We start from the raw sequence: 24778 nt of genomic DNA, 5'->3' as shown, positions 1-24778 counted from the left end.
AAGTGGAGTCTTTGTAAGCCCTCATAAATGCCCTCATAAATGGATTAACGGGTTATCATGGGAACTGGTGGCTTTATAAAAGCAAGACAGACCTGAGCTAGCACACTAGGCCCCCTGGCCCTGTGATATCCTGCACTGCCTTGGGACTCTGCAGAGTCCCCACCAGCAAGAAAGTTTTTTACCCGATGTGACCCCATGACCTTGGATTTCTCAGCCTCCATAACTGTAAGAAATACATCCTTCTTCTTTATAAATTACCCAGTTTCAGGTATTCTGTTATAAGCAACAGAAAACAAAGACAGGGAATACCACAAATAGCTTTACCCATATAAATTTGACAACTTTGATGAAGTGGTTAATTCCTCAAAAAACACAACCACAATATGAAAGAGATTATTTTAATAGCTTTATAACTTTTAAAGAAACTGAATTTGTCACTTAAAAACTCCAGAAAAAAAAGGAAGAAGGGAAAGAAGGGAGGGAGGGAGGAAGGAGGAGGGAGGGAGGGAGAGAAGCAGGGAGTGAAGGAGGGAATCTCCAAACCAAGATGGGTTCATTGGAGAATTACACCAAACATTTAATGAAGAATTAACACCAATTCTGCACATACTCTTCTAGAAAAAGAAACACTTTCCAATCCATTTTATGAAGCCAGTATTATCCTGATACCAAACCAAAGGCAATACAAAAATTAAAAAAATCTATAGACTAATTTCTCTCATGAGTATCGATGCAAAAATCCTAAAGAAAATATTAGAAAATTCAGCAGTATGTAAAACACACACACACACACACACACACACACACACACACACACACACACCATGATAAAGTGGGGTATATTTCAGAGACGCAAGGCTGGCTCAATATTTGAAAATTAATTAGAGTTGTTAATATTAACAAGCTAATAACAAGCTTAAGAAGAAAAATCACATAATCATATCATCCTCATCTTTCAGACCTCTATATGTTGAAGTATCCTAGGACTCTGTCTCTTTTTACACCTTATTCCCTGTTATGACTCTCACATTTTTATCTCTAGCCCAGATCACTCTTCCTTGAATTCCAGACCCATAAACCCAACTGCCCCTTAGACATCTATACTCAGATAGACATTTCCAAACGGACATGTCCAAATACAAATGCTTGCTCTTACTCCCCAAACCCACTCTTTTCTGTAATTCAGTAAATGGAAGCTCTATTCTTAGTTGCTTAGGCCAAAATCCTTGGAGCTATCTGAACTCTCATGTCTTTCACACCCCATATCCAATCTATCAGCGGATCCTGTTACCTCTTCCTCTAAAATATCCCCAGAACTGTCCCTTTCTTACCACTTCCACGGATACAACCCTAGTTTGAGTTATCCTTTCACCTGGGTTACTACAACAGCTGCCAAACTGGTCCTTCCTGCTTCTACCTTTGCACTCTTACTGTCTTATTTTCTACCTAACAGCCACAATGCTCCTTCTTTGTGCAAAACTGCCCAATGGACTTCATTTCATTCAGAGTAACATCTAAAGTCTATACTATTGCCTACAAGTCCCCATGTGATGCAGTCCCTTTGTACTTTTCTGAGCTAATTTCCAGCCACCCTTCTGGTTCATATCACTCCAGCTTTATTGTCCTCTCTGTTGTTCCTCCAAAATGCCAACAATGGTATAAACTTGGTTTTCCCTCTTCCTGGAACAATGGCATATGGCTTGTCTCTCAAATGTCATCTTATGAATGAGGCCTTCTCTGAGAAGCATAAGTAAAAGACTACCCATCTACACATACACATTCCTTATCCTCCTTATCTCCTTGATTTTTATTGAAGTTACTTACCACTTTCTGACTTATTCTAAACTTGCATGTTTGTTTTTCTATCTTTCTCAGTAGAAAGTAAGTTCCTGAGGACATGGATTTTGTCTGTTAGCTTAGAAGAGTGCTTTGGACATAGGTGCTGAAAAATTATTTCCTGAATGGATGAATAAACCATTGGTTCAGGAGTCAAGAATTTGGGATCAGACATAAGATAACCCTGATTTGACTCCTGGCTCTGCTATTTCCTAACTATGTCCAAGTACATAGGGTACTTAACCATGCTTTACATTTTCTCATCTATCAAATAGTGATTGTAATAATTTCAACCCCCTAAGACTGATGTAAGAATTAAATTTAAAAAGTATGTAATGTGCTTAGTGACTTGGTATAAAAGTGCTCAGCATATGACAGTGTTATTAATATGGAAAGATGATCTAGATTTCGACACAAAAGCCCTCAGTTATGACTAGATATTCACTGTATGATTTTAGGTTATTCACCTCTTTTACACTAACTCACTTGATAAATCAGGAACTGGGGCCAAAAAGATGGCTAAGTTGCAGCCTCTTCCCTCAAATCTTAGTAATGTGATCTTGGGTAGGTCACTTAACCTCTCTGAGCCTGTTTCCTACGCTGTCAAAAGGGGGATAATATAATACCTCACAGCTTTGTTGTGAGGATTAAATGAGTTACCGTGTGGAAATTGTGTCTAGCACATAGTAACCTCTCACTGTATTAGCTATGATTATGATTCTAGTCTGGAGGGGTAAAAGCATGTAAGCAAAGAACTGCAATACAGTGCAATAAGAGCAAAAGCAGGCAACTAGAAGAACGTCTCCTAAACTAGAATCTGCCCACAACTAGGAAGTTATACACGATCAGGAAATTTTAAAACCCTTTTATGTCTATAACTTAACTCCCTACCATCACCCCCGTGGCAGTAAGAAAAACAAAATTTCTCTGCTGCTTTGATAACTGGGATTTAAAACTTAAAAAAAAAATAGGGTCAAGGTTTAGAGTCTCAGATAGTGTTCTGTTTCACAGAAGAGTCTCGCTCCGTCGCCCAGGCTGGAGTGCAGTGGCACGATCATAGCTCACCGTAACCTCTAACTCCTGGGCTCAAGGGATCCTCTCGCGTAGCTGGAACTGCAAGTGAGCGTCACCATGCCTGGCTAATTTTCGCTGTTACCCAGGCTGGTCTTGAACTCCAGTCCTCAAGCTATCCTCTCGCCTCGGCCTCCCAAAGGGTTAGGGATTACAAGCAAGAGCCGTTGCGCCAGGCCTCAAATAGTGTGTCTTAACATGAAGTCAACAGACACATTGGGAAGGCTAAGTTAGTTCCCTCCACCTTTTCCCTAAAGTTAACACCTCACTTAAGTTCGAAAAAGTCAACTGGACCCGCAGAAGGCAAAAGCAGCATGTAATAATACCCTGAGTGAGAACCCACTTAAGGGCCGAGAGCCCAAATGTGTGTTTCATGACTGCGCTGTTACAGACGAAAAGGTCAAAATAGGACATTAAAGGGTGCTCCGGGAGGCTGAGTAGGAGCTCACCAGGTGAGAAGGAGGATGTCACTTTCGGAGAGAGAACGAGCGCCAGGGCGTGGAGGCGTGAAAAGGGCACGTGGGTGGCTTGGAAGAACCAAAACTAAGTGTTTTGGGGGACAGCCAGAGAGCCGAACACATATGGAGGAAAGGTGCGGCCTGGGGCCCGCCATATTAGAAAGGAAATCCCCCTCCCATACCCAGATCGTGAACTCTCAGCCTCAATGTCCCCTCAGGATACCCCTCTACGGGGTCCCAGCTGCTGGGCTCCCTCTGGTTCCCGCCACTCTTCCCTTACCTCTTCTTCCAGCCTTTCTCTCACTCTCCCGCCTCCTCTGCCTCGCCGGAAGTGACACGCTAAGTAGCGCGCCGTATCGCGCCAGAAAGGTTCCGAGGGAGCGGGAAAAAGGGTTCCGACAAGATCCACTGCGCCGGCGTGCGAGCTCGCGCGGTCAAAGCGCTTTCCGGGGGCCCGGGGAACTACGCTCCTTCCCTCGCTCTGTCTCCTTCGAAGTGCTCTGCCTAGGTTCAGAGCGGCCGCCGCCTCCAAAGGGACGGTTTTCTAGAGCTCCGACGCTTCTCAGTGCCCCTCTGCTCCGGCCCTTGCCCTTTGACCCCGCTCTCGCGGCAGGGTGAGAGGTCGGGTGGCCATCTTGTGGCGGCGGTGCGGGCGGCTGTTACTGCGGAGACCCATCCCCTCCCCCTCCTTGCACCCCTGGCAGTCTGTCAGTCGGTAAAAAGTCCCGCAGCCTGTCAGGTGAGCCCCGGGCCTCGTGCCGTCGCTCTTCCTGCCGCACTGGGCGGCCCAGGCCGCTCCCTGTCGGGCCTCACTGCCGCCACCATGTCCTCCTTCTCTGAGTCGGCGCTGGAGAAGAAGCTCTCGGAGCTGAGCAACTCTCAGCAGAGCGTGCAGACTCTGTCCCTTTGGCTCATCCACCACCGCAAGCACGCGGGACCCATCGTCTCCGTGTGGCACCGCGAGCTCCGCAAAGGTAAACACCAACTCCCCACCCCCTGGACGGTCCCCGGATTGTCCTCTCGCCCACCTACAGCCTAGGCCCCTCTAAGCCTCTTCATTGAGCCTTGCTCCAGGCCTGGTCGAGCTTCTGAGATGGGAGACAAAGTTAGCCCCATTTCTCGAAGAAGGAAACTGAGGCCCGGGAAGGTTTAAGGTACTTGCCTGAGGGTCCACGGACTGGGACTCAGGTGTCCAGACTTCTAGTTCATCAAGCCATTTTCCCTTCAGTTTCCCCCTGACATTTGTGGCTGTTACTATTTCGGCTGCATTCACTGCCGTACTGGCCCTAGCACGTCGGGCCCAGTGCTGGGTATTTGGAGTAAAAGCCAGTGGGCTCCGGAGTCAGACTCTGCAGATCGAGTCCTGGCTCAGCTAGCTGTTTGCCAGCTGAATAATACTGGGAGAGTTTCTTCATCTCCCTGTGTCTCCGTTTTCTCATCTGTAAGAGGGAGGCAAGGACAGCTACCCCTTACAAAGCCTTTACTTCATACCAGTCACGATACTAAGACCTTTGTATATATCCTCGCACTCAGTCCTTAGAACAGCCCTGTGAAGTAGGTAGTCTCTCCCATCTTAGGTTAAGGGGCCACCCCACCCAGACCTTACCTCTCCTCTCCTCTCTCATGCAGTTGTCATTGATTTCAGGCCCTGCTCAAGTTCTGACAGACATTCATTGAACTCATTCTGTTATGTGCCAGGCACTGGCTTGGACACTTGTAGCATGTTGCCTCTGCCAACTGCCTAGAATTTAAGCCTGACTTTGCTGCCTTACTGACCCCAGCAACTTAACCTGTCTGTCCCTTAATTCCTTATCTACAGAATGGATAACTGATATTTACTGTGTCTTTATTACATGCGAAGTGCAGTACTGATATCTTTACATACATTGTCATTAAAAAAAATTCTCGGAGCCCTATGAAGTAGGAACTTTGCAGAAGAGGAAAAACTGAGACTCATCTCATGGTGAGGAGTAAACAGGATAATCCAAATGAACATTTAGCATGGGGTGAGGCACAGTGTAGGCATTCAGCAGATTATAGTGAGATGAGACTTTTGATTACTCACTGTGAGGCATGGTCTTTACCTTCAAGTTGCTTACAGTCTGGTGGGGAAAGATGGGCACCTACACTTCCTGATGAGTTTCATAATGGAAGACCGAAGAAATGAAGCTCAGAGCTGCTCTAGACACCCTATATGTGGTAGGCCTTTATAGCGAAGTGGCTTTACAAGTGTTCTCTACTATCTGTGAGTTGGGGACACCACAGATGTCCTGCTCTACAGATGAGGAAACTGAAGTGGCTAAGTGGTATTTTCAAGGCTTTTGAACTGATGAGGCTCAGACTACAACAGGCTGGCAAACACCAAAATCCATGGTTTTTTTCAGGAGACCTAGTTCTAGCCCTTTAGCAGGGACCCCCCAAATATCACGTACTGTACTGAGATAGGGATCCCCTCAGCCCTTCGGGCAGTTCCGGGAAGAGGTAGAGCCTGGAGTTTATGAGGCCTTCTTCATGTACCCCACTGTGCCATTCAGAAATTATTTGTAGATTGTGCTGAAATGTGAATTGCCACTGAATTCTATTGCTTGGGACCTCAAGAGGCAGTTAAAGTCCATCTCAAGTGTCTTTTTTTTTTTTTTTTTTGAGATGGGGTCTCGCTCTGTCGCCCAGGCTAGAGTGCAGTGGCGCGATCTCAGCTCACTGCAAGCTCCACCTCCCGGGTTCATGCCATTCTCCTGCCTCAGCCTCCTGAGTAGCTGGAACTACAGGGGTCTGCCACCACACCTGGCTTTTGTATTTTTAGTAGGGACGGGGTTTCACCGTGTTAGCCAAGATGGTCTCGATCTCCTGACCTCGTGATGCCCCCGCCTCGGCCTCCCAAAGTGCTGGTGTTACAGGTGTGAGCCACCACTCCCGGCCAAGTGTCACATCTTTTGTGACGCTTTCTTGATTCCTTGCCTCACCCTAGCTGAGTTACTGAAAAAAAGCAAATTAGAGAGTACATTTGTGTATGAAGCTCTGTTATCCCTAATCTTACGTGGTAGAGCCTTATGTTGCAAGTAGGCCAGCATTATTATCCTCATTTTATAGATGAGATGATAGAGGTATAGAGAGATTAAGTGCCTTGTCCACAGACATACAGCTAGGACATGAGCCCAGGGCTGCCTGATGCCAAAACGTGTTCTTTTTCAAGTACTCAGTGCCTCAATGCATTTAATAAGTGAAGGTGGTCACCTGACTCCAACCAAACTGTGGTGCTTTCGTTTATTAGAATTAATGAGTGCTTCCCACCCCATCATACCAGTTTAGCATTTAATTTGTTCCTACTAGCTGTTCATTTGAACTGGCTACATCTTTGTCATTAGATTACGTTTTGAGAGAGGAACTAGACCTTCTTATTTGCAGCACCACAGGATATAGCATGGTGCCTGTTATATAGTTTAAAAATAGGAATTAAATCATGGTCTCTGATAGAATTTTCATGGTTGAGTAAAGGATCTAAACCGTGCTATCAAATACAACTTTCTATGATAACAGCATAAAGGATATAAACAGCGCTATCCAATACAATTTTCTGTGATAATAGCAATGTTTTCTATCTGTGCTATGCAACAGGTAGCCACTTGGTATATGTGGCTACAGAGCACTTAAAATGTGTGACTAAGGAACTAAAGTTTTAAGTAGATAGAATTGAAAATTTAGTTTCCAATTTTTACCAGCTACAATTCAGGTGTTCCAACAGCCACACGTGGCTAGTGGCTAACTTACTGGACAGTGCAGAGTTAAAAAAAAAGATGCTCTTCCAAGCATCAAGACCTAGCTTCCAAATATCCAGGCTTCTTTCATGAACTGAAAATGCCCCCACACTAAAGGAAAAGGATTCTGTGCCCTAATGTTCAGATTGATTAGCCCTGTAGGTTCTATCTAGGGTGAAGTCATTTTCCCTAGCTGAGATGCTCACCGACTGTCTCTGAGTTGCCTTCAAAATATATGAGATTTACAAAAATTAACTTTTTTTCTTGCTTAAATACTTCTATTCCTAATGTGTTATCTTTCCATTTTCTAGGAATAATTCTTAATTTATCCCATTTGAGCTGTGTTCTAAGTAGAACATCTCCCCTTCTTTATGGAATAGTTTTGGTGTAAAGTGCTCCTAAATGAGTATGTTTAATGGTGTTTTGTATCTTGGCCTGAATGTAGGTAATGGGCTTTTATCCCAGAATTACTTTAAGACTTTCTGTAGATGCCAAAACCAGCCAAACAAGTAAAAAGTTTTGATTAACCAGTTGTTTAAATTTTACTCAACAACTAGTTTGACCAGTTTGGAATGGGCATGGGTAGTGGGTGAAAGGACCTATTTCTGTCGTATAGGAAGGACATCTGAACAAGTGAGTTGTCCCCCAAGATTGGAATGGAGGGGTGTGCGTGTTGTGTGTATTGTGACTGTATGTGCTCAAGAGCACTAGGGTTTTGTCATACCACCTCGACACACACGGTGCTTATGTTGACTGTTGAGGATGTTGAATATGGAGGGATACAGTTTATCCTAAATAAATCCCCATTGTAAGTTCTGGGGTGATGAAAATTAATTGGCATTGTAAACAGTGAAAACCTTGGGTCTCAAGCCCCTTAGATACCTTGTTTGTCTACCGAAAAGTATATGAGATCTTGAATGTCCACACTGACATTTTACAATATGGATTCTAGGGTTTTTTTGTAACATGAAGTGTATGGAATTTTAAAGCTCCACTTAATGAAATTTGCTTTGTTGAAGTTCTGTTTTGCTTTCAAATCTGCTAACTTGCATGGGATTATAGGTGTGGTAGTTTCACTTACATCAGCTTTGCAGAGCAAGGTTTGCTTTAACAAAAAAGCGCCTTTTGCCATAATCATACCTTTGTAGCAACAGTAGGTATTGTAACTACTGACACTTTTGTTCTGCTTTTGAATAATAATTAGAACAGTTGAAGAAAGCTCCAGGTTCCTAGTATTCTTATCAGCTGGCCATCTAAACTAGGTTATTACCAGAAGGTTAAGACAATTCAGGGTATCCATATTTAATTTTATGCGCATTGAAGACATCAGTTTCATCAGTTTAAACTGTAATGTGCTATTAAAATCATGTTTTTAACTTGGGTTATTCTCCTGTAGCTACATTTTTTTTATTTTTTTTTATTTTGAGCTGGAGTCTCTTACTCTGTCACCCTGGTGGGAGTGCAGTGGCGCTATCTCGGCTCACTGCAACCTCCGCCTCCCAGGTTCAAGTGATTCGCCCACCTCAGCCTCCCAAGTAGCTGGGTTTACAGGCGCCCGGCACCACGCCCGGCTGGTTTTTGTTTTTTTTTTTTTTTTTTTTTTTTTTTTGAGACGGAATCTCTTGCCCAGACTGGAGTGCAGTGGCGTGATTTTGGCTCACTGCAAGCCCTGCCTCCCAGGTTCACCCCATTCTCCTGCCTCAGCCTCCCGAGTAGCTGGGACTACAGGCGCCCACCACCACGCCTGGCTAATTTTTTGTATTTTTAGTAGAGGTAAGGTTTCACCATGTTAGCCAGGATGGTCTCGATCTCGTGACCTCAGGTGATCCACCTGCCTTGGCCTCCCAGAATGCTGGGATTACAGGCGTGAGCCACTGTGCCTGGCCTCCTGTAGCTACATTTTAAAATGTCACATCTTATGCCTGCTATGTCAGACATATCAATGCTTTGTACATTTCAAAAGAAACAACTGGTTTCAGAGAGAAATAGAGTTACTCAGTTGTGTTAAGGTTGATAAAGAGCTTGTGTTTTTCAGGTACTTTAGCATTGGAGAAAACTTTGTGTTTTGAAACATCTAATTATGTTCTTATTTATGTCTTTTAAAAGAAAATTGGGACCAAAAATCGTAGTGATGTAACTTTATAGTCGAGAAATTATGTGCATAGAAGCCAGGAAATTCAGTAGTGTTCCTCAAAGCAACTGTAACTCAGACATATTGCACGAGGTTTTTATGGTTTAATATATGATTACCATATAGAGTAATAGGGAATAACCACATTTCATATAAATAAGAGAGAATTACGGTTTTTGTGAAAGCCCTAATTTTGCATATCTAGATTTCACACGTGCGTAAATTTTCAATAAGAATGTAGTGTTAATGTATACTTGCATTTGAGCTAATATCTATTGGTGCACCTAGAGATTCTTCTGTATTACTGATTATGGTTATTGGAGTATCAGAGAAATTCTCAGTTTAGGAGCAAAATTACAAGAAACCTTTTTTTTTTTTTGAGATGGAGTTTTGCTCTTGTTGCCCAGGCTGGAGTGCAACGGCATGATCTAGGCTCACCATAACCTCTACCTCCCGGATTCAAGCGATTCTCCTGCCTTAGCCTCCTGAGTAACTGGGATTACAGGCATGTGCCACCACGCCAGGCAAATTTTGTATTTTTAATAGAGACGGGGTTTCTCCATGTTGGTCAGGCTGGTCTTGAACTCCCAACCTTAGGTGATCCATCCATCTCGGCCTCCAGAAGTGCTGGGATGACAGGCATGAGCCACCACACCCGGCGAAACTATTTTAAAATTGAAACCTAACTCAGTCTTTTTTTTTTTTTTTTGAGACAGAGTCTTGCTCTGTTGCCCAAGCTGGAGTGCAGTAGTGCAGTCTCGGTTCACTGCAGCCTCCACCTCCTGGGTTCAAGCGATTCTCCTGCCTCAGCCTCCTGAGTAGCTGGGACTACAGGTGCCCACCACCACACCCGGCTAATTTTTGTGTCTTTAGTAGAGGTACGATTTCACCATGTTGGCCAGGCTGGCCTCAAACTCCTGACCTCAAATCATCCACCCACCTCGTCCTCCCAAAGTGCTGAGATTACAGGCATGAGCCACTGTGTCCGGCCAACTCAATCTTTCATTCTGGAATATTTGATAATTAAAAGTGAGTTAGAAGTTGCTCATTTTTGCAGTAGAATAAATAAAAGCCTCAGTTTCAACATTAATATTGACTGCTTATCCTTTAGGAATTCTCTTTGGATTATCTTAATTTTTACTATCAATTAATTACCCTGGTTTAAAGAACACAGCAGTGAAGATGGCCCATTCTTTTTCTTTTTCTTTTCCAAAATGGTATTCCCAAACCTATTCCTTAGGTGGTCTTTTTAAACATACATACTTGACCCCCCAGGTAGATAATACTTGTCTTAATGTTTTTTTAGGAGCAGCCCAGGGCAAAAGAATTGTGAATTGAGAACTTCTTTGGTGTAAGTTAAATTCTTTTCTTTTCTTTTTTTCAGCCAAATCAAATAGAAAGCTTACTTTTCTGTATTTAGCGAATGATGTCATCCAAAACAGTAAAAGGAAAGGACCTGAATTCACTAGAGAATTTGAATCTGTCCTTGTGGATGCTTTTTCTCATGTTGCCAGGTATGTTGTCTGTTTTTTGGATTTGTTTTTAAATTCATTGCCTTTTCCACCTTTTTGTTCTTTCCTTTTCTGTGATAGCATTTGTAAATTGACAGCTTCCTACTTTACAGAGAGTTGTGGAGGCCAAATTGTGGTTTTATGTTTTGTTGAGCCCTCAAGAACTATCGAGACATGTAAACATTCTGATACATTTAAGAGATTCAGCCTAGCATTATCTTTTCTTCTAGATATATTCATTTTCATTTTTTGAATTTATTTCTTGGTTATGGTATTTTCTTTGGTTTGGTTGAGTTGTCTCATTAGCTTATGATCAAAAAACAAAGCTAACTAGTAAGGGAACCTTTTAGTAACATAACTTAATAGCAAGAAATTAATTGCCAAATGCCTTCCTTTTTATTTCCTTCTGGATTTCTAGATGTCTAGTTTACTAAAAATAGTAGGCATTACTGTAACTGCAATAATAGTAATTATTAGTGTGGAAAGTAGGTGTTTGCTCTGGCTATACTGTATTAACCCTGGTGCTATTGTGTTTTGTGGCAAAGAGGAGTGGCACATATACAACTAATACCATAGAAAGCATACATTGGATTAAAAGTTTTATAAATTACTTTACTTTATGTAAAAACAAAAGCTTTCTGTAGGCTCAAATTAGGTGCCCAGGAAAAGCAAAGAAAAACTATCGTTCATTAAAATACTATGTTTATAAGTAAATACATAAACAGATATTTGCAAAAGGAATTGGGAAACATGAATGGGAGACTAGTAGGTTAAACATAAATTGTTATTAGGTCTAAAATATAGTGAAAGGCCTTAAATGAGAAATGAAGTCCTGCTTTCTTTGCAGGATTTGAAAAGTTTGAAGGAATAAAATTAGAAATCCAAGAGAAAGAAATGACACCTAGCTTTCTAGAGATGAAAAAGATGGTTTTTGTTGGTCAGCTACATAACTGGCTCACCTTTTGATCAACATGGACACAAGTAGCAAAATGTGTTATTAACTTGAAAAAAATACTGAATCTTCATAACAGAGTAAGCTTAGAACAGACTACTAGAGGAGCTATCTGAAATAGACAGATTTTCTTGCTTTGATGAGATTTAGTTCACAGTTCTTAGAAATTGATGGTAGGTCTGCCTCAGACACTATGTGAGTGACCTTGGATATGTTACTTAACTTTTTGAGCCCAAATTTCCTAACTGGCTAAAAGGGGAGGATACCACTCCCCCTCATAAGAGTTGTTGTGAGGGTAAAGACAGACAATATGTTTAAAAGTATGTAGTACAATGCCTGTTCCACATTCTTTGCTCATTCATTGGATCATTTGTTTTTTCCTGTATTCCAGGCACCTAGTATAGTGTCTGGCACACAGCTGCTGAGTTATGTAGCTTGAAGGAATACCATTTACATAGCCTCCATGTAAATGGTGTCCCAGGAGCTGGGCAACATTATGGTCTGCCCTGACACAGAGTAGGCGTTCAGTAAATATTTGTTAAATGAGTTAATTAATGTTAACTGATTATGGAAGAGATTTGGTCTAGGGAGTTGGCTGGAATGATTTCTTGCAGGGATAGTAAACATAACAATGTTATTTAAAAATTTCAGCCTGGGCAGCATAGTGAGACCCTGTGTCTACAAAAAACTTAAAAAAAATTAGCCAGGCATGGTGGTGTGCACCTGTAGTCCTAGCTACTTGGGAGGCTGAGGCAGGGCGATTGCTTGAGCCCAGGAGTTCAAAGCTGTAGTGAGCTATAATCATACCACTGCAGTCCAGGTTTGGCAACAGAGCATGACCCTGTCTCTAAATTACAAACAGACAAACAATCTGTAATCTTTAGCTGTCCTGAAACCAAAAAGTAAATAGAAAGGGGTGGAAAAGGGGGTGGGCAATACCAGGGTTAAATATTCCTTTTTACTTGGGAACACCTTAAAAACTAGCCAGGTTTTAGGTGTCTTGGCAGATTCAGTGGCAGTGTGGGGAAGATAAACCTGGTCCTTCTCAATAAAATAGCCCGAATTCCTTTCTGTTTGCATTCTTCTGGTTCTTTTAAGATTCTGCTTGGGTATTATATTCAGGATATCCATGTTTCCATTCTCCTTTCTTATACCCCATTATTAGGACAGAAAGTCCAACAGTTCTGCTTCAACCGTGATGCAGTTCGTCCACAGTAGGAGTAGCCTAATTAACATATACTTTCTGTGTGCTTTTTCTGTGGCCAGTTGATGAACAAAGATAGTTGACCCATTACGGTTGACTAAATTGATGAGGGATATTTTTATGATAAAAGACACCTCCACACCCAAAACAAACAAACAGTAAAAAAAACTCTCAAGTCAGAGAAAGCTGCCAAGTTCATAGGATAGATTTGATTTGAATAGCAATTTAATTAACCAGACTGCAAACTTGCTTTTCATACAAGTGCCTTGTTTTTTTCCCAGTGAGGAGACAGCTGTCCATGTCATTTTTCATTCAACATGTATTGGAGTGCCTTCTATGTGCCAAGTATAGATCAAGACACTGGGGGAGCAGCAGTGAACAAGGCAGGCAAAGACAATTAAATGTGCAAGATACTTTCAGAGCAGGATGATACGGACATAGTAAAATGGAGTGATGTTCTAGAGTAGGATCTCGCAGGCAGTGTGGTTCAGGAAGGCCTCTAAGGAAATGACATTTGAGGTAATTGTACGAAGCAGGAGCAGCTATTAAGAAAAACTTAAGGCAGAGATAATCTTGGCCTGCTAAGAGAAACAGAATGAAGGCTAGTGTGGTTAGAATGTAGTGCACAAAGGGAAAAGTGACATCCAGATGAGGTCCGAGAGGTGGACATGCACCAGTCACGTACACCCTGTAAGACTTGGGAGTTAGGATTTTTTTTCTGATGGGATGTCATTGAAGAGTTTTAACCAGGGGAATGATATATTCCAACATACTACATTTTTAAAAGATCCCTCTTTAAAAATGGCTTAGTGTAGAGGAATGGATTGTAAAGGCCAAGGGAGGGGCGGGGACGTGAGTTTGGAGGATATTGCTGTGGTGCAGGCTAGAGGTGACATTGCCTAGGACTCAGAAGCAATGGGAAGATGCTAATAGCTTCCACTTATTGAATGCTTCCTTCATGGGAGGATCCCCACCTCTCCAGTGTAAAACTGATAGGATTTATAGGCGTTGAGTGGGAGCTGGTAGTAAGTGAAAAGAGAAATCAAAGACGATTTCTAGGTTTTTGACGTAAGTGAATGACTGATGGTGCCCTTTACTGAAGTGAAGATTGGGGAAAAGATTTGGTGGAGGAAATCACGGGTTTTGTTTTGGCCAGGCTGAGTGTGAGATGGCTAGTGAATATTCCAAGGAGTGATGCCAAATAGGCAGGTGGATAAAATAGTCTGAAGCTCCGTAGAGACTTGATTTCTGGAGACATAAGTTTGAGAGTTACCCACATGATATTTATTTATTGTTGTGGGCCCCAAGACCACTCCCAGGTTTGGTGATTACCTAGAAGGACCCACAGGACTCATCATGTAGTCATAGTCATGGCAGTGATTCATTACAGCTAAAGGATCCAAAGCAGCAGCAGCAGAGGGTGATGTGCATGCCGTGGCTGCAGCAGACTGGAGCACTCTAGGTGTAAGCTTCTGAGTCCTCTCTCAGTACGATTACACAAACACACTTAATTCCTCCAGCACTGAGTTGTGATGTGTATGACGTGTAACCTACCATGAAAGCTCATTAAAGACTCCGTGCCCAGAGTTTTTATTGGATTGGTCCTGTAGACACCCTCTGCCAAAATTCTAAGTTCCCAGAATTAAATCAGGTGTTCATTTTTTTTTTTTTTTTTTTTTTTCCTGCCTCAGCCTCCCAAGTAGCTGGGACTACAGGCGCCCACCATGACGCCTGGCTAATTTTTTGTATTTTTTAGTAGAGACAGATTTTCTCCATGTTAGCCAGGATGGTCTTGATCTCCTGACCTTGTGATCTGCCCGCCTTGGCCTCCCAAAGTGCTGGGATTACAGGCGTCAGCCACCGCCCCAGGCTCAGGTGTTCATCAAGAACCGTATTGCTTGCACAAACAATTTAGGCCCAGTAAACCACCCTTACCAGTTAGGAAATGGTAGGGACACTCTGAAATCCCAAGTTCCCAGACGCCAGCCACGCACTTCCCTAAGGGTAGCAGTCTGGCCTTCTATGTTAACTCTTTTCTGAACCAGCTTTACGTGAGGTACTGTTGGAAGTGTAGGGAATACTTAGAATTCCTGCCCTTAGTTGGCCTACCATAGGCCTGCTGTGCATGGGGTAAGACAGAGTTGTACAAATTACTGTGGTTGTACCAAAAAAGTGCCATAGAACTGTAGAGGAAGAAAAGGCCCCCAAGGCTGGCTTTGCAGGGACTCAGGTGTCCAGCTGACACGTCAAGCAGCAATTCTGTTTGTGTGTATCATACACATTTTTCACTCTTAAAGGTCAGTTTTGCTCTCTATATTGAAAAATAAAGTGATTGAATTTGTAGTTAATCAGAATTAAAATACTAAGTGTTCAACGTAATATTAAGTTGTGTATGTAATTATTTGCCATCTTCCACTTTATTCATAGATTGTTGGCAAAGATTGTTTAGTCTTTTTTTCCACTTAAAGATTTCTCAGTTTAGATTGGAGTTAGTACAACCTGAAAATATTGCTCTTTCTGTTATAAAATGGCTTTATTACGTTGGTTGTGTCTAATTCCAGATGCCAAAGTGACTTCCATTTCACTGGAGCTACCTCCTTCAAAACCTAATCAGTAGAAAGATTTCTTGAATATTTTATGTATAACTTTGAAACTTATCTAGCAAAACCTTGATTTACCACAATGCTCAAGGAAATATCTGTCCTGGTTAGTTACATTCACTAATTAAACTAGAAGCCCCCTTTTGGCCTTTAGTAGTAAAAGCCTTTTGAAAATGTTTTGTGGTTATAACAGGTTTGAGCATCGTTTTCCACTGTGCCTGAAACTGTACACAAAACCAGTCTTAGCCTGAATGGAGTCCCAGGTATCTCCAGGAATGGTGGGTGGTGGGTGTGTGTTGTGATACCCACCTACTTTTTAACTAAATCCTTGATAAGAATTTATTCTCATGAGACTGGTTTCTCTTTCTTTTAAGCGAACAGAGAATCTGCAGCAAACAGATTTTATGCTAAAAGTACCAGCTAGTTCGTTAACTAAGTTCTGATTAGTTGCAATTTGGTTTTATTAATTATAGTGACTTTATTTTTCTAAGCTATACATTTGATCACATCAGGGACCTCCTATTGCCTGCAGGCCACATGCTTTAATACGACATTCAGGGCTCGCTGTAATTGAATTCCACCCTCTCCTTCCAGATTCTTCTGCAGTTTCCGCACATTCCCCCATATACTTCAGCTACCTGAATTACTCCTTTCCCTTTGCCTTGTTCAATTTTGGCTGTTCCATTTGAAGGAGAAGAGATAGCATGAACAAAGGCATATGCACATGAGAGAACAAATTCTGAGTAGCAAATACATACAGGTGGGTGTTGCTGGAACCCAAAGTTCCAGGTGGGGTAGGGAAAGGAGACTAAACAGGTCTGAGAGGTTGCTGAGTCGAGCCCTAGAGGTCAGGACCCAGGCCGCCTTATTCTTTGTATTCTGTAAACCTTTATTGATCAAGCTGAGGAGTGCTTAGTTGATTTCTGACATGACCTTGATACAGTAAGATGATTGTTGAAAGTTAAGTAACTGTATAACTTACTGAAACCCATATACATTTTTTTGGAAAAGATTACAATTTGACAGATATTTATTGTGCTTGTTCAAGGGCATATAGCAATGGGAGAAAATGACAAATCTCCACCTCTGTGAAAGTTACATTCAAATGGAAAGCGTGTAAACAAAAAGTAAACTATTGAATATACAGCATACCAGAAAAGTTGTATGGAGAAAAATTGAGTAGGGGCAGGGAGCGTCATTTTCAACGTGGAGATTAGGGAATGACACACTGAAGGTGGTATGACTAAACATACGCCTGAAGGAGGAGCGGGATTGAGCTATGTGGCCACATGGGGAATGTGGTTCTAGGCAAAGCAAACTTTTCAAGTGCTAAGGCTCTGAGGCAGTGCTAGGGTAGCTGTTGAGGCAGGAGGTTGGAGGATGGGCGTGGGGAAGAGTGGGTAGGGGATGAAGCCAGGGAAATAACAGCTGGGTTGGGAAAGGCCTTGGAGTCTTTATAAGGACTTTTATTCTGAGGGATACTGGGAAGAAATGTTGGCAATTTTGAACAAATGAGTGACGTGGTCTGCCTTAGTACAGCAGCTAATATTGTGTTTTGAAAACTCGAGAGTAGGTTGTAGGAGGACAAGGGTGGAAGCGGGGAGACCAGTAATGAGGCTACTGTAGTAATCCAGGCGAGAGGTGATAGTGCCTTGGGCCAGATTGATAGCAGAGGAAAAGATGAGAAATAACTCATTTATGGATATATTTTGAAGGTGGAGTAAAAGTGTTTTATCACAAATATCAAGTAATTGGGTCATATTTTTAAGCTTTATAAACTTAGCAGTAGAAATGTTTTTCCTTTTTTTCCCCGAACGCTCACTTCTGACTTTAAAAAGTTTAATTTTTATGTACCCTGATTGAGTCCTTTAGTCAGTGAAATTTACCACTAATAATTCATAAGTAAGACATTCTGAGCAGGCTAGGCTGAAACCTCAGTTCGCCTTGAGTTTATGAAAGCGTTGTCACAGTTGGGTGTGAATAGAGTTCCCATCTCAGTTGAATTTGGCATGGTTTCTTCTTGAAGTTCCAAAAGCCATTTAACTTAGATACTAAGATGTCGAGGTATCCCTTCTTGTTTAAAGTCATTCAGTATAAGATTGTTGCCATTTAAACCCCCTCACAAAACAGAAGAATTCATGGTAACAGTGGGTGGTGACTGAATTCACTTTGCTTTCAGAAAGTCTAACCCAATCTTCTGCTTGCTGTCTGACATTTTATTGTAGGCAATTGGTTCTCAGTGAGTGCTAGTATAGTCCTTTATATCCTGTTTCAGGAGTTAACATGTCAGGGGAAAACATTTTCTAACTTCTAATTCATATCCTTTGATATAAATTATGAAGGACTGCATTATTAAGTGTGTTCTAAGATTATCAGATACCTTTGTGTGAACCTGGACTACGGACTTAGCCCAGAATTAAAATAATTATGAAGTGGTTAGAACTGGAATGAGTCTTGACATATACATATATGTGATTGTGTTTATACATGTTAGAGGTGTTGGTGTGTTAGAATTGATGAGTTGCAGTGAATTTATTTCCTGTTTTAAACGTCTGGTTTTTTAAAATCATTTTTCTATCTTTAAGAGTTCTGATCCACTTTTAATTTCCAGCAGAATGTCTGGCAGTACATTTTAATTAACGTCTTCTTAAAAAGCAAGCTATCACAATTGATAAGATGGAGTTTTGATAATTTTCTGTCTGTAAAAATTGGCCATTGACTTTTGGTCGCATTTGATTTCGATTATGGCATGATCCCTCCCACTACACGAAGAATGTAGTTTGTGGTCAAGTTTTGGGTATCCAGGTATTACAATATGTACCTTATTCTTTTGCTTTTAAATGTGTAAATCATTTAGTCAGTTGTTGATTTCTTTTTTTTTTTTTTTTAAGTAGGTCTGTCCTAATTAAAAACAAAAGATCTTAAGCTTATATATATCTTTTCATCTTTTCTGGGCAGAGAGGCAGATGAAGGCTGTAAAAAACCTTTAGAAAGATTGCTGAACATCTGGCAAGAACGAAGTGTGTATGGCGGCGAGTTCATACAGCAGCTGAAGCTGTCTATGGAGGACTCCAAGAGCCCTCCCCCCAAAGGTAGAAACATCACCACATGTTTACAGCTCTTGGTCTTTGCCTACTTTCGAATCAAATATGAAAAGCTGCAGTGGGGTTTGCTGTGAACAACCACCAGCGATTTTATGATTCTTCAGAGAGAGAGATGATCATGAATGATGGTGAGAATTTATGTAGTGCTCACAGCGTGTAAGCCTGGTTCTGGTATTCATGCTATTCATCCTCTCACATCTGACTTTTGCTCTCTGTTTTCCTTGGCTTGCTTCTGTCTTTCAGAGACTTTCCTTGCACAAGGAAAGGAACAACAAAGTTGTTCAGAGTTGTGGTGAACTAGGAAGTAGCCTGGACTAAGATTTTGTCCTTGCTCTGCCATTAACTACAATAGGACCTTGGATAAGTTTCTTAACTTTTTAAGAACTTGGTTTAATTAAATGTAGATGTGCTTTTGAAACATATCCTTAGGATTGTCAGCATGGTGCCTGTCTAAAGTTAATTGTTTGTTTGTTTTGGAGACAAGAGTCTCACCCTGTCATCCAGGCTGGAGTGCAGTGGCAGGATCTCAGCTCACTGCAACCTCCACCTCCTGGGTTCAAGCCATTCTCCTGCCCCAGCCTCCCAAGTAGCTGAGATTCAGGCACCTGCCACAACACCCGGCTAATTTTTGTATTTTTAGAAAAGACAGGGTTTCACCATGTTTGCCAGGCTGGTCTCGAACTCCTGACCTCAAGTGATCTGCCTGCCCTGGCCTCCCAAAGTGCTGGATTACAGGTGTGAGTCACTGCACCCAGCTTAAAATTGATTTTGATCTTTACTGAACCCAGGATATCTTTAGGAAGTGCATCTGTGTGTGAATTTTGCAAAGCCCTTAATAAGAGCTTATATTATTTTTTCTTTTTTCTTTCTTTTTTTTTTTTTTGAGACAGAGTCTTTCTCTGTTACCCGGACTGGAGTGCAGTGGTATGATCTCAGCTCACTGCAACCTCCGCCTCCCGGGTTCAAGCAGTTCCTTGTCTTAGCCTCCTGAGTAGCTGGGATTACAGGCACCTGCCACCATGCCTGGCTGATTTTTGTATTTTTGGTAGAGACAGGGTTTCACCATCTTGGCCAGGCTGGTCTTGAACTCCTGACCTTGTGATCCACCCGCCTCAGCCTCCCAAAGTGCTGGGATTATAGGCGTGAGCCACCGCACCTGGCCTATTTTTTTCTTTAAAGAGTAAGATCAAATGTTGTTTAGTTACTTGGCTTCTGGTTAGTTGTGGTTTAATTCTAGTTGGCATGACATGTTTCTTAGCTACAGATCTGACCTGCCTGCATACATACTTGTTTCCTGGAGGATCAAGTCCAAGTACTGATAGTATTGAAGACCCTTTCTATCTGAACTAGCCTGTTTTTCCAGATTCTTCTCCTGCCACTTCCTCATTTACACTGTATTCTGTGGCCAAACTGAATTGCCGACAGTTTCCCCTCTGGATGCTCTGTTGGCACTGCTTCCTTTCCATCTACTGTTACCTCTACTTGATGTCCTTCTACCGCTTTCACTGTGTGATGAACTCATTTTCCAAGAATGCAACTCTCATTCTGACATCTTCCCTGGCTTGTCTGGGCCCATGTGGTCATTCCCTCCTTGTTCTCTGGTACTTTGTACATGCATCTGCTATAGAACCTAGTCATGATTAGCATGTGTGACAGTATCCTTCACTGAGCAACCCTTTTGTGTACCCTTCGTGATCCTTTCCAGGTCTGGAATTATTTGCATTTTACAGTGGGTAACTTTCCTGTGAAACCAAAGGTTAGAGGCTTTCTGTGAATGACATAAGTGCTTTCAGACTGCAGGTCATTGTTGTTTTACTTGGTGTTGCTAGAAGATAATTTTAGGATCACTCAGGTGATTGGTAGCTTCTGAAAAGCAAGATGTTTCCTGCTTTGGATTCTGGTGTTTGTATTGTGTCCTTTGGAGGTCTTCAGTACAGCTTTGGGGAATTACTCAGCATTCTTTACTCTGCCTTAGAGTTCATTGGTAAACAGTGCTGGTTTTTAAAAACACCTTTGGGCAAGTAGGAGAGCCTTGAAAGGATGTTTGAAGCTAATGTTGAATTTCAATTTAATGTACAATTTTGGACACATACTTTGAAAAACAGCTATGCTAGATGCTATAGGAAAGAGGGAGAAAAGAGTGAGGAATAGGTTTGCACTCTGGGAATGTGTGGAATTTGTGGCAGTGATAGTATTGGAAATAGCTTCATTGGGTTTCTGATTTTTTTTTTGAGAGTCTAGACAGACATTAACAATAACAGAGGCAGTTTCCTCTAGGTAGAGGATAATGCTGATCTAAAGATAATTTCTCTTTCTCTATTCTATAAAGATGAAAACACACATCAAAAGATTTCAACGTGTGTTAGTCCCAGCTGACTCACTCTGTCTTCACTCTCTTCTCTGGATCTGAGTTATCAGAATATTTTACCACAGTCCTTTCAAATGTTGATGAGTTCTCCAGAAGTTTATTTCCAAATTTGAGTAGTCCTTTTATATTCCAGCTTTGATTCATGGGTAATTCTTTGTCTTCAGGCAACTTCATGGAGTTTACCTCTGAAATAAAAATTTTTCTATGGAAATTTGACAGTTCTTACAACATTAGAGAATGCATGAGTTTAGAAATTCTGTTTTAGAACTGGGTATTAAGTTTATAAACCTGTCTCTTGAGGTGTTCTAAAGGTGTCTCTCAAAATATCACACTGTACCCTATAAATATATACAATTATTATTTGTCAGTTAAAAACAAAATTTAAAAAGTAAGAAAAGGAGAAAAGTTCTCTACTCTTGAGAATACTCAAGGTGTTGCTTGACTGAATGGAACTTTTTTTATTTGAGCCACATGTGACTCATGTTGTATATGGTTGTAGGAGGATTTAGAGAGAGAGGGTAGATACAAAGGGACTAGCATTTATTGAGCATCCGTTATGTACCAGCCTCTGCTGGCTGCTTTTCATGTTAATTTGTTTTAGATCCTTACAACTACTCTGTGAATTCGGTATTATTTTCATACTTTAGATAAGGATACTGGCTCAAAAAGGTATAGTAATTTTGTTCAGAGAGAGATAATTGATAAGTGGCGAATTCCCAGGTCTATATGACTTTAAAGCTGATATTCTTCACACTGTTGTATTTCCTGAAAGCACATGGTTTCAATAAACTTGAATTTTGGTAGGAATTTGTGAGTAGGTTACCCAGCTTTCCTGGATCTTAATATAGTTTAGCTATTCAGACTTCCACAGTATTCTAGCTGTCATTTCTTTTTTTTTTTTTTTTTTTTTTTGAGATGGAGTCTTGCTCTGTCGCCCAGGCTAGAGTGCAATGGTGCGACCTTGGCTCACCGCAACCTCCGCCTCCCAGGTTCAAGTGATTCTCCTGCCTCAGCCTTCCAAGTAGCTGGGATTACAGGCATGTGCCACCACGCCTGGCTAATTTTGTATTTTTAGTAGAGATGGGGTTTCTCCATGTTGGTCAGGCTGGTCCCAAACTCCCAACCTCAGGTGATCCGCCCACCTCGGCCTCCCAAAGTGGCGGGATTACAGGTGTGAGCCACCACGCCCAGCCCCTAGCTGTCATTTCTAAAGCTCTGTGACCTTGGCCATAGCATTTGATCCCTCTGAAGCTCAGATCCTGACTGTACAGTATGGCTATTAATGGTAATACCTTCTAGGGTTGTGATGAGGATTACTTGAGATAATGCAGGTAAGATATTATCAGTAGGGCAATGATATGAGTTTTGTTTGCCCCTGCCAGTTCTAGTATCTAATATGCTGAGTTTCTATATATGATCTGGTAGCAAAAGTAAGAAGAGGTTTTTAATATTTTCAGTCACCCAGTTCTTGTGTGAGGCTGGAGAACATGGTAGCTAAGAGTATGAGTTCTAGGTGCAACTCCCCTGGGTTTATGCCTGGATTTGGCTACTCAGTTCAGTGAGATGATAAGGGTAGACAGCTTGTAGAACTGTGCCTCAAATGTTAGACTTTTATCTGTTACAGGTTCTTTTCTTTCCACAAGTAAAGTTTAATGTGCCTTATTAAAATGTCCTTTATTATGCAGGGGTGGAGCAAAGAATGAGGGAGCTGTTGCAAACAATATTTCCTGATCCTTTTCTCATTATAAAAATAATATAAAATCTATAGGTGTGTTTGTTGTTGTTAACTAGTCAATTGAAGCAGTGGGAGTAGAGAAGGAACAAAAAAACCTGTAACTGATGGCGATCAATTAGTTGTAAACACCGCTGCACTCGGACCAAACACAGGGTTTTTTTTTTTTTTTTAAATCACAGAAAATTTCAAGTGGATCCTCTAGAAGATCCAGCTTTACGGTAGATGGCTGCTTATTATAATGTGATTTGGGAGCCTGTAGGCCAGCTTTTTGCCTTAAGATTAGTTTCACAGTGTGCCATAGTGTCTGAAATTCTCCCACAATCAGGTTGTAAGAGGCATACCATAAACCCTTAGGTAACGAGGATTACTTAAGGTTAGCTGAGTACAAGGCCTGCTGGAGACAGAGGGACAAGTTGGAGGATAGAATAGAAGGTGCCCAGTATGAGGACAGAAGGACTTTGGCTACCCCCACAGTTTGTCCTGCCTGTAAACAGAGTGGTTGAGTGATTGAAAAAGGGAGTGTAAATATATACTGTGGTAGAAGCTGAATTGATAGTGGAAGGCTTACCTTAAATTCAGATGTAGAAATGGAACTGACAAATATTCTAGTTTTTAAAGTAATTTTAATTTTTTAAAAAATGTATAGCTTTTGAAAAGGAAACCTGGAAATCCTAAGTTATTTTTAATGGCTGTCTGACTAGACTGACAATACTGGACACCATAACTGCTGACTTCGTAGCAGTGATAGTCATTTCTGGCCTAGCACTAGCATGTTCCAAGCTCTGTGACTCCTCCCTTCAAGCAGTTTCAAACTCCGACTTATCAGCCCTTTTCTAGGTACTGTAGGGATGTAGAGGAATAAGACACAAAGTGCTCCTGTTGGAGAAGAACGCTTGCCAGTGGCCAGAGTAGCAAGGCCAGGTGCTTTAAGAGAGGCCCGAGTGCCGTGGGAGTTGGAGGCCATTGTCATCATTAGGCTTTGAACTTAGGAGGAATCTGTAAAATCATTAGAAGCCCCTTAAAGTTTATGTATAGGGACATGATGGAGTGAGCATTCCGCTTTAGGAAGATTAATTTAATAATAGAATACAGTCTTCCATATTTACAGGTTCCACATCTGCGAATGCAACCAGCTGCATATTGAATATATTTTGGGTAAAAATAATACATACTTTAAAAACGAAACAGTGTGACAATTATTTACATATCATGTACATTGTATTAGGTACTATAATCTAGACATAAAGTATACGGGAGGATGTGTGCGTAAGTTATATGTAAATACTATGCCATTTTGTAATGGGATCTTGAGTATCCCTAGATTTTGATATCCATGGCGGTCCTGGAACCAATCCCCCATGGATACTGAGGGACAACTGTATAGTCTAACTTGGGAAAGGAGCAACTAGAGGCGGGGAGACAGTGGTCTTAACCAGCTGTGACAAAGGGCAGATTGCTGATAAGAGGCTGTGTAGGTGAAGGAGCAGAGGGAGGGAGTATGTAAGGCATCCTTCTGAGGTATGGAATCTGCTAGAAACTGGGACCTTGGGATAGATTCTAATGGTTTCTAAGGCCTTGTACCTGGAAGACAGGTCAGTGAAAGTGTTCATAATGGAAATAGGTAGCTCAGGGAATGAGGAGCCCTATGGGGGAAATGATTAGTAATTCATGTCCAGAAATCTTACGTTTGTAGCACCAGTAGGTCCTCCAAATGGAAATAGGAGGAAACTGGAAAAGTAGGGTAATGGTTAACACCTATTGTGTCCTCTGCCATCAGGATGGCAAAGGACATAAGTTGTCCTAAAATGATTTCTTATTTTAAGTCTTGTAATGCTGTTTGTGAGCAGCAGTGTGTAGTGGTAAAGATAATCCTAGATAAGGAGGCTTTGATCTGTAGCACCCACATTTACACTAACAAACTCTCTGACTTTGGGCAAACTGCAACCTGTGGACCTAGATATTTTCATGAAAATTTGAGTTGGGGGAAACAAAGGTATAGGTCTATCTAAGTCCTCCCAGTGCCAAAATTCAGGAATTCTAAGTGTCTTGAGGT

The 24778-nt window shown here is 41.6% G+C and overlaps 2 protein-coding genes across 5 annotated transcripts in view; one reads left to right on the top strand and one right to left on the bottom strand.

Annotated features, from left to right (window-relative positions):
• The window catches only part of TTI1 (TELO2 interacting protein 1), a 50816-nt gene extending 47039 nt beyond the window's left edge, over nt 1–3777 (bottom strand). Inside the window, exon 1 of one of the 2 annotated variants that reach the window (XM_032142401.2) lies at nt 3646–3777. The gene's annotated coding sequence lies outside the window, so the exon portion shown is untranslated. The remainder of the gene's footprint in view (nt 1–3645) is intronic. The other variant, XM_058433219.1, reaches the window with a different exon arrangement.
• A 48-nt stretch (nt 3778–3825) lies between these two features.
• Nucleotides 3826–24778, top strand: part of RPRD1B (regulation of nuclear pre-mRNA domain containing 1B) — a 58637-nt gene continuing 37684 nt past the window's right edge. For 2 of the 3 annotated variants that reach the window (XM_032142402.2, XM_032142403.2), the window contains exons 1-3: nt 3826–4339; nt 10636–10765; nt 18477–18610. In XM_032142402.2, the coding sequence (XP_031998293.1) occupies nt 4189–4339; nt 10636–10765; nt 18477–18610 (415 nt within the window). In that variant the 5' untranslated portion in view covers nt 3826–4188. The remainder of the gene's footprint in view (nt 4340–10635; nt 10766–18476; nt 18611–24778) is intronic. The other variant, XM_058433224.1, reaches the window with a different exon arrangement.

The sequence above is a fragment of the Hylobates moloch genome, unplaced genomic scaffold (assembly GCF_009828535.3).
Source record: "Hylobates moloch isolate HMO894 unplaced genomic scaffold, HMol_V3 SCAFFOLD_21, whole genome shotgun sequence".
Taxonomy (NCBI): domain Eukaryota; kingdom Metazoa; phylum Chordata; class Mammalia; order Primates; family Hylobatidae; genus Hylobates; species Hylobates moloch.
This window is presented reverse-complemented; position numbering and strand designations above follow the sequence as displayed.